At 42.0% G+C, this 9,960-nt stretch overlaps 2 protein-coding genes across 18 annotated transcripts in view; one reads left to right on the top strand and one right to left on the bottom strand.

Annotated features, from left to right (window-relative positions):
- Positions 1-9,960, top strand: part of LOC110501351 (peripheral plasma membrane protein CASK) — a 206,929-nt gene that overhangs the window by 136,311 nt on the left and 60,658 nt on the right. The window lies entirely within an intron of this gene.
- Positions 319-2,074, bottom strand: LOC110501354 (cysteinyl leukotriene receptor 2). The gene is made up of 2 exons (XM_021578872.2): positions 1,125-2,074; positions 319-1,010 (listed from the first exon to the last, which is right to left on the bottom strand). The coding sequence occupies exons 1-2, from the start codon at positions 1,317-1,319 to the stop codon at positions 423-425; spliced, it is 783 nt and encodes a 260-aa protein (XP_021434547.2). The 5' UTR covers positions 1,320-2,074; the 3' UTR covers positions 319-422.

Below are 9,960 nucleotides of genomic sequence, written 5' to 3'. Positions count from 1 at the left end.
TGTCAAAATCCAGAAGTATTGCTACTGCTACAGCACTTTGCTTCAGTGTCTACTTATTGTATTCTCATTCTATGATGTAACAGGCTGTGTGTGTCAATGTGCAGGTCTTTGTGTGTGTGTGTGTGTGTGTGTGTGTGTGTGTGTGTGTGTGTGTGTGTGTGTGTGTGTGTGTGTGTGTGTGTGTGTGTGTGTGTGTGTGTTTGCATGCATGCAATCATTGGTCAACCACCTTACAAGCTGAATACTCACCCACTGACTTCTGCTGAGAAACACTCATGTAGCTGAAGAGAAAATAAAGCGTATTGTTGTGTTGAAAATGTATTTATTGGTAGATCAGTGTTGATCTACCAATGTATTTATTGGTAGATCAGTACAACACAACTCAGCGCTGCTATGGTTATGGTTGCGTTTGTCACACTCCATCATGTTTTCCCCTTCTCACAGTCGCCCCCGTGTGGTGAGAGCAGGGTCACTGCACGCTGGACATGGTAGGGAAGGAAACACGCCACAAACACCACAACCGCTGCCAGGATCTTCCTTCGTACCCTCAGACTACCACCCTTCACCCCCTGCCTCTCTCCTGCCCCTGAACGCACCCCCAAGTCTACACCCCGTCTGTTCTCCCCCTGCCCTCCCTCTCCCCTAAACACACCACACACCCCTCTTCCACCCCGCAACTCAACCACCTCCGTCACCCCTCCTTCACTGGTGTGTTTGTTCCTGGCCCCCCTGACACTCTGTAGATGCAACACTAGTCCCCCATCGCAGACCAGAATAAAGGTGAGAATCATGAAAAACAGCATCACTCTCAGGCAGTGTTGGTTGTTGAACTCTTCTCTGTGGTGATTCTCCAACATGTCAAAGCAGCTGTCTCCTCCTCTTCTTCTTTCGATCTGAAGTACCACACTGGCACTCACCACCGTTGCCACAGTTACCCAGGTGATGAGGCAGAGTACCCAGCATCCTCTGGACCTGGTGAGGGGAGTAAGGAGGGCAGGGCGAGGCCGCACCTACAACCAGGGAAACATTTTAGAGCAAAATTGAGTGGTAGTGGTCAATTAAAATAACCTCATTAAAAATCAATCCATTTAAGTTTGAAGACTTGTTGTTGTAGGCATCCATACCACGGTGGTGTAGCGCATCACACTGGTCCAGAGAAGCAGCATTATGTTACAGTAGAGGTTGACGTAGAAGACTGTTATCATGGTTAGCATGGCGGCCTGATACACCTTGTCCCCTCCAGACCAGATGTGACCCCTACGGTAGTATACCACCCGGAACAGGAAGCTGGTGCACAGCAAGAGGTCAGAAGTCACCATGTTGAGAGTCAGGATGACGGTGGGGGTCCACACCGACCTCCAGAGGTCATGCAGGGTCAGGCTGTTGGCTAGGAAACCCAGGAGTGACAGGGCCAGGTAGAGCCAGGGTTTGACTTGTGTGACAACAAAATCAGGGTATAGCCAACACTGTATGGAAGAGGAGAGAGAGGAAGGGAGGAGGAGGATTTGAGAGAGAGGAGAAGAGGAGGATGTAGTTGGAGGGAGGGGATAGAGTAGGGAGGTAGATGAGCAAAAGGTGTGTGTGTGTGCTTATGCTTGTCTGAGTTCTCACATCACATTTTTATCTGACATGGCGCCACAAACGAAACCAAGTAGAGTTCAAATACATTTCTCCACTTATTAAGGTCTGGAGAAAACACCCAGGATAGGTTTCTTTGGAATTATCATTCATTTAATAATATCGAGGAATAAAGTTAGCAAATGTACAGTAAACAATGCATCCAGTACAATATCACACTGCATGTAGATAACTTCCACATGGGGAACTCTGTATTTTTATGGACAAACAACAACACACAAAAAACTATTCTCACGTTTCATAGATTTGTAAGAACACACAGAAATATCAGCATCAAAAGTATCATAGCTCAAAAACTATTGATGGCAGGATTATTTTGTCACTGGTCTGCACAAAATACTCCATAATGTCAAATTAATTAAAAATGAAAAGCTGAAATATCTTGAGTCAATAAGTATTCAACCCCTTTGTTATAGCAAGCCTAAATAAGTTCAGGAGTAAAAATTTGCTTAACAAGTCACATAATACATTGCATGGACTCACTCTGTGTGTAGTAAGTGTTTAACATGATTTTTGAATGACTATGAATGAATCTGTGTACCCCACACATAATGTCACGTGTGCTCCCTCTCCGGTCTCTAGGTCGCCTGTCTGCTCGTCATGGCGCACACCTGTCACCATTGTTACGTGTAATTGCGCAATATGACACACACCTGGAGGCCATCACCTCCTTGATTAAAACACACTCCCTGGACTTGCTTCCCGACTCTCAGCTCACTCGTTAAACATCTGTAAGGTCCCTCAGTCAAACAGTGAATTTCAAACCAATTCAACCACAAAGACCAAGGAGGTTTTCCAGTGGCTCGTAAAGAAGGGCAGCTATTGGTAGATGGGTAAAAATAAATACATTGAATATCCCTTTGAGCACGGTAAAGTTATTAATTACACCGCAGTGATTTCACCATGAGACCAACGGTGACTTTAAAACAGTTCGAATTTAATGGCTGTGATAGGATAAAACTGAGCATGGATCAACATTGTAGTTACTCAACAATAGTAACCAAATTGGCAGAGTGAAAAAGGAAGCCTGTACAGAATACAGGGCACTAAAGTAATACTGCAAAAAATGTGACAAAGCAGTTGACTTTTTGTCCTGAATATAAAGTGTTTGGGGCAAATCCAATACAACACATTTCTGAGTACCACTCTCCATATTTTCAAGCATGTTTACTTTGTCATTATGGGGTATTGTGTGTAGATGGGTGAGAAAACAAATCAATGTAATCAATTTTCAATTCAGCCTGTAAGACAAAATGTGGAATAAGTCGAGGGGTATCAATACTTTCTGAAGGCACTGTAGAAATCATACCAGTGTGGATGATTGCTGGTTCCATTAAGCCTGTGAACAGATAGATTGACAGAGGACCTATGTTGGGTATTATCTATTGTTAGATCCATCTTTGACTAGCATCAGACATAAACACTTCCTTTTAACTTGGTCACCCTCTCTCGATGCTTATATCTAATTTCCTGTTACTAACTTCAGATTCTCACCTAAAACTCAGTCACTCAGTATCTCTCTCTCTCTCTCTCTAATTCAGTTCGAGGGCTTTATTGGCATAGGAAACGTATGTTTACAATGCCAAAGCAAGTGAAATAGGTAAACAAAAGTGGAAAAAAAACGAAACAAAATGTACAGTAAACATTATACTTCAAAAAGTTCCAAATATTATGTATACAGTGATGTAATGATGTGCAAATAGTTAAAGTACGAAAGGGAAAATAAAAAATAAATAAATGCAAGTTGTATTTACAGTGGTGTTTGTTCTTCACTGGTTTCCCTTTTCTTGTGGCAACAGGTCGCAAATATTGATGCTGTGATTGCACACTAGTATTTCACCCAATAGATATTGGAGTTTATCAAAATTGGATTTGTTTTTGAATTCTTTGTGGGTCTGCGTAATCTGATAGAAATATGTGTCTCTAATATGGTCATACATTTGGCAGGAGGTTAGGAAGTGCAGCTCAGATTCCACCTCATTTTGAGAGCCAGGTCTGCTTTCGGTGGCCTTTCTCAAGGCAAGGCTATGCTCACGGAGTCTGTACATAGTCAAAGATTTCCTTAATTTTGGAGTGGTTCCTACTTTAAAAGTTGCGAGCTTGCACCGTGGGACTTAGAGGTATGGTTTCATTGCTCCAGACCACCACAAGGGGGAGTTCGCTAATCGCTATTTAGCAAGTTATGACTAGCTAACATTTGCCAGCTAGCTAGGTAGTATTATGACAGGAGAATGAATTTGTAATTTGTCTTGTTTAATGTTTTAGGGACTCCTGAGAAAACCAGCAAACCAGGCCGTCATCTTGTGAAACAGTGGAGAATCAAACTAGCTAAAGCATTTACTGCAAATTGAATGTACAATTGTGTAAGCTTGCCTTGCAATGCAGCTGAGGTGACATAGCTAGCTAACTATTTGCATGCTTATTGTGTAGAGGATAAAAATAACTGTATGCCTATGGATGTGTAGCCAGCTACAGTATGTAGCCAATCTGTGTATGGACCTTAAAATGTTAGGTTCTGAACTAATATTCATACCAAACTATGAACCTCAGCTATCATAGTTGTTGTATCAACTTCATGTCCGAATGACATTCATGAAGCCTATGGATTGAGTAGAATGTAATAACTTTATTGTGCCAAGGATGCAAGTCCGATATACATGTACTGTAGTTATTACCACGCATGAGATTCCCACATTGTAGCCTGTACATTTGAATGTATTCACTGATTATGTACTCTTCCTTGGTGCGGTTCAGGTATGAATCTCTGAGACATTGTTTTTCAATCATATCAAACTCCATTATTTGAATGATGCTGTGTCTGCATGTAAACTCAGCAAAAAAAAGACATGTCCTCTCACTATCAACTGCATTTATTTTCAGCAAACTTAACATGTGTAAATATTTGTGTCAACATAACAAGATTAAACAACTGAGACATAAACTGAACAAGTTCCAGGGACATGTGACAAACAGAAATGGAATAATATGTCCCTGAACAAAGGGGGGTCAAACTCAAAAGTAACAGTCAGTATCTGGTGGCCACCAGCTGCATTAAGTACTGCAGTGCATCTCCTCATCATGCACTGCACCAGATTTGACCGTTCTGTGAGATGTTACCCCACTCTTCCACCAAGGCACCTGCAAGTTTCCCAAACATTTCTGGTGGGAATGGCCCTAGCCCTGACCCTCAGATCCAACAGGTCCCAGACGTGCTCAATGGGATTGAGATCCGGGCTCTTCGCTGGTCATGGCAGAACACTGACATTCCTGTCTTGCAGGAAATGACGCACAGAACGAGCAGTTTGGCTGGTGGCGTTGTCATGCTGGAGGGTCATGTCAGGATGATCCTGCAGTAAGGGTACCACATGAGGGTGGAGGATGTCTTCCCTGTAACGCACAGCATTGAGACTGCCTGCAATGACAACAAGCTCAGTCCGATGATGCTGTGATACACCACCCCAGACCATGACGTACCCTCCACCTCCAAATCGATCCCGCTCTAGAGGACAGGCCTCGGAGTAATGCTCATTCCTTCGATGATAAACGCCAATCTGACCATCACCCCTGGTGAGACAAAACCACGACTCGTCAGTGAAGAGCACTTTTTGCCAGTCCTGTCTGGTCGAGCGATGGTGGGTTTGTGCCCATAGGCAACGTTGTTGCCGGTGATGTCTGTTGAGGACCTGCCTTACAACAGGCCTACAAGCCCTCAGTCCAGCCTCTCTCAGCCTATTGCATACAGTCTGAGCACTGATGGAGGGATTGTGCATTCCTGGTGTAACTCGGGCAGTTGTTGTTGCCATCCTGTACCTGTCCCGCAGGTGTGTTGTTCAGATGTACCGATCCTGTGCAGGTGTTGCGAGGACGATCAGCTGTCCATCCTGTCTCCCTGTAGTGCTGTCGTAGGCATGTCACAGTACGGATATTGCAATGTTTTGCCCTGGCCACATCTGCAGTCCTCATGCCTCCTTGCAGCATGCCTAAGGCACGTTCTCGCAGATGAGCAGGGACCCTGGGCATCTTTCTTTTGGTGTTTTTCAGAGTCAGTAGAAAGGCCTCTTTCGTGTCCTATGTTTGTATAACTGTGACCTTAATTGCCTACCGTCTGTAAACTGTTAGTGTCTTAACCTCTCTGGTATATTCGGGACGGTAGCGTCCCACCTCAACAACAGCCAGTGAAAGTGCAGGGCACCAAATTCAAAACAACAGAAATCGCATAATTAAAATTCCTCAAGCATACAAGTATTTTACACCATTTTAAAGATAAACTTCTTGTTAATCCAGCCACAGTGTCCGATTTCAAAAAGGCTTTACGGCGAAAGCACACCAAACGATTATGTTCTGTAAGCACCTAGTCACAGTAAAACACAGCCATTTTTCCAGCCAAAGAGAGGAGTCACAAAAAGCAGAAATAGAGATAAAATAAATCACTAACCTTTGATGATCTTCATCAGATGACACTCATAGGACTTCATGTTACACAATAAATGTACAGTGGGGCAAAAAAAGTATTTAGTCAGCCACCAATTGTGCAAGTCTCCCACGTAAAAAGATGAGAGAGGCCTGTAATTTTCATCATAGGTACACTTCAACTATGACAGACAAAATGAAAAAGAAAATTCAGAAAATCACATTGTAGGATTTTTTATGAATTTATTTGCAAATTATGGTGGGAAATAAGTATTTGGTCACCTACAATCAAGCAAGATTTCTGGCTCTCACGGACCTGTAACTTCTTCTTTAAGAGGCTCCTCTGTCCTCCACTCGTTACCTGTATTAATGGCACCTGTTTGAACTTGTTATCAGTATAAAAGACACCTGTCCACAACCTCAAACAGTCACACTCCAAACTCCACTATGGCCAAGACCAAAGAGCTGTCAAAGGACACCAGAAACAAAATTGTAGACCTGCACCAGGCTGGGAAGACTGAATCTGCAATAGGTAAGCAGCTTGGTTTGAAGAAATCAACTGTGGGAGCAATTATTAGCAAATGGAAGACATACAAGACCACTGATAATCTCCCTCGATCACAAGATTTCACCCCGTGGGGTCAAAATGATCACAAGAACGGTGAGCAAAAATCCCAGAACCACACGGGGGGACCTAGTGAATGACCTGCAGAGAGCTGGGACCAAAGTAACAAAGTCTACCATCATTAACACACTACGCCTCCAGGGACTCAAATCCTGCAGTGCCAGACGTGTCCCCCTGCTTAAGCTAGTACATGTCCAGGCCTGTCTGAAGTTTGCTAGAGAGCATTTGGATGATCCAGAAGAAGATTGGGAGAATGTCATATGGTCAGATGAAACCAAAATATAACTTTTTGGTAAAAACTCAACTCGTCGTGTTTGGAGGACAAAGAATGCTGAGTTGCATCCAAAGAACACCATACCTACTGTGAAGCATGGGGGTGGAAACATCATGCTTTGGGGCTGTTTTTCTGCAAAGGGACCAGGACGACTGATCCGTGTAAAGGAAAGAATGAATGGGGCCATATATCGTGAGATTTGGGGTGAAAACCTCCCTCCATCAGCAAGGGCATTGAAGATTAAACGTGCCTGGGTCTTTCAGCATGACAATGACCCCAAACAAACCGCCCGGGCAATGAAGGAGTGGCTTCGTAAGAAGCATTTCAAGGTCCTGGAGTGGCCTAGCCAGTCTCCAGATTCCAACCCCATTGAAAATCTTTGGAGGGAGTTGAAGGTCCGTGTTACCCAGCAACAGCCCCAAAACATCACTGCTCTAGAGGAGATCTGCATGGAGGAATGGGACAAAATACCAGCAACAGTGTGTGAAAACCTTGTGAAGACTTACAGAAAACGTTTGACCTCTGTCATTGCCAACAAAGGTTATATAACAAAGTATTGAGATAAACTTTTGTTATTGACTTATTGACTTATTTTCCACCATAATTTGCAAATAAATTCATTAAAAAAATCCTACGATGTGATTTTCTGGATTAATTTTTTTTGTCTGTCATTGTTGAAGTGTACCTATGATGAAAATTCCAGGCCTCATCTTTTTAAGTGGGAGAACTTGCACAATTGGTGGCTGACTAAATACTTTTTTGCCCCACTTTATGTTTTGTTTGATAAAGTTCATATTTATATAAAAAAAATCTTTACATTGGCGCGTTATGTTCAGCAGTTCCAAAACATCCAGTGATTTTGCAGAGAGCCACATCAATTTACAGAAATACTCATCATAAATACAAGTTTTATACATGGAACTTTAGATAAACTTCTCCTTAATGCAACCGCTGTGTCAGATTTAAAAAAAGCTTTACCAAAAATGCACACCATGCAATAATCTGAGTACAGCGCTCAGACAACAAAACAGCCAAACAGATATCCGCCATGTTGTACAGTCAACAGAAGTCAGAAATAGCATTATAAATATTCACTTACCTTTGATGATCTTCATCAGAATGCACTCCCAGGAATCCTAGTTCCACAATAAATGTTTGATTTGTCCGATAAAGTCCCTCATTTATGTCCAAATACCTCCTTTTTGTTCACGCGTTTAGTACACAATCCAAACTCACGACGCGCAGGCAAGTCCATGCGAAAGTTCAGGCGAAAAGTTATATTACAGTTCGTAGAAACATGTCAAACTAAGTATAGAATCAATCTTTAGGATGTTTTTATCATAAATCTTCAAATATTGTTCCAACCGGAGAATTCCTTTGTCTGTAGAATTGCAATGGAACGCAAGCTAACTATCACGTGAACGTGCGTGGTCAGCTCATGGCACTCTGCCAGACCTCTGACTCAATCCCCTTTCATTCGCCCCCACTTCACAGTAGAAGCATCAAACAAGGTTCTAAAAACTGTTGACATCTAGTGGAAGCCTTATTTTGAAACTTCAGAGTGTTTTCTATCCAAATCTACTAGTAATATGCATATATTAGCAACTGGACCTGAGTAGCAGGCAGTTTACTCTGGGCACCTTATTCATCCAAGCTACTCAATACTGCCCCCCAGTCCCAAAGAAGTTAACGACAGTTTCACAGGTGCATGTTCATGAATTGTTTATGGTTCATTGAACAAGCATGCAAAACAGTGAAGCTAGGGGGCACTATTTTTATTTTTGGAAAAATAACGTTCCCAAAGTAAACTGCCTATTTCTCAGGACCAGATGCTAGAATATGCATATAATTGACGGTTTAGGATAGAAAACACTCTAAAGTTTCCAAAACTGTAAAAATATTGTCTGTGAGTATAACAGAACTGATATTGCAGGCGAAATCCTGAAAAAAACTCTTATTTTGAAACCCCCTGTCTTTCTATGCATCCCTATTGCCCATTGAAAGGGATATCAACCAGATTCCTTTTTCTGTGGCTTCCCTGAGGTGTCTACAGCCTTTTGACGTAGTTTCAGGCCTTTATTTTGAAGAATGAGCGTAAACGTCCACATTGCGTAAGTGGTCAGTTGTCCGCTCTCAGTGTGATTTTTGCGCTAAACAGAGAGGTAGCCATATTTCCTCCTGGTCCTAGTGAAGAGCCAACTGTCCCGGTTGATATATTATCGAATAGATATTTGAAAATACCTTGAGGATTGATTATAAAAAACGTTTGCCATGTTTCTGTCGATATTATGGATATAATTTGGAATTTTTGTCTGCGTTGTCGTGACCGCTATTTCCGGTGGATTCCTAGGCATAACGCATCAAACTAACGGAGGTATTTGGATATAAAAAATATCTTCATGGAACAAAAGGAACATTTGCTGTCTAACTGGGAGTCTCGTGAGTGAAAACATCCGAAGCTCATCAAAGGTAAACGATTAATTTGATTGCTTTTCTGAATTTCGTGACCAAGTTACCTGCCGATAGGTGTACATAATGTTTTACTAGTATATCGATAAACTTACACAAACGCTTGTATTGTTTTCGCTGTAAGCATAATTTAAAAATCTGAGACGACAGTGTGATTAACAAAAGGCTAAACTGTGTTTCGCTATATTTCACTTGTGATATCATGAATATGAATATTTTCTAGTAAGATTATTTGACCGTTGCGCTATGCTATTTAGCGTAGTTAATGACAATTATCCCGGATCCGGGATGGGTGGTTCCAAGAGGTTTTAAACACTTTACAATGATGATCTGTGAAGTTATTTGGATTTTTACAAATTATCTTTGAAAGACAGGGTCCTGAAAATTATACACTTCAACAGTGTTTACCACTCCTGCTCCTGGGACATCAATTATTACACATTGTAACTATGCAATAGACTATAAACATGATTGATTTGTAATTCAATGTAAAGCATCTTTAATAATACTTCCTGTTGACCCGACCAAGTGACCTCTCACCTAT

This window comes from Oncorhynchus mykiss, chromosome 22, assembly GCF_013265735.2.
Source record: "Oncorhynchus mykiss isolate Arlee chromosome 22, USDA_OmykA_1.1, whole genome shotgun sequence".
Classification (NCBI taxonomy): domain Eukaryota; kingdom Metazoa; phylum Chordata; class Actinopteri; order Salmoniformes; family Salmonidae; genus Oncorhynchus; species Oncorhynchus mykiss.
The sequence above is the reverse complement of the archived record's forward strand: the minus strand, read 5'-3'. Positions and strand labels throughout refer to the sequence as shown.

What these genes read in the sequence shown, in the direction of transcription:
- LOC110501354 (XM_021578872.2), bottom strand. Translation starts at nt 1,319, where the DNA reads ATGGTGACTTCTGACCTCTTGCTGTGCACCAGCTTCCTGTTCCGGGTG. An exon ending in TGATGCGCTACACCACCGTG is followed by an intron (nt 1,011 to 1,124) that starts GTATGGATGCCT and finishes CCCTGGTTGTAG; the next exon opens with GTGCGGCCTCGCCCTGCCCT.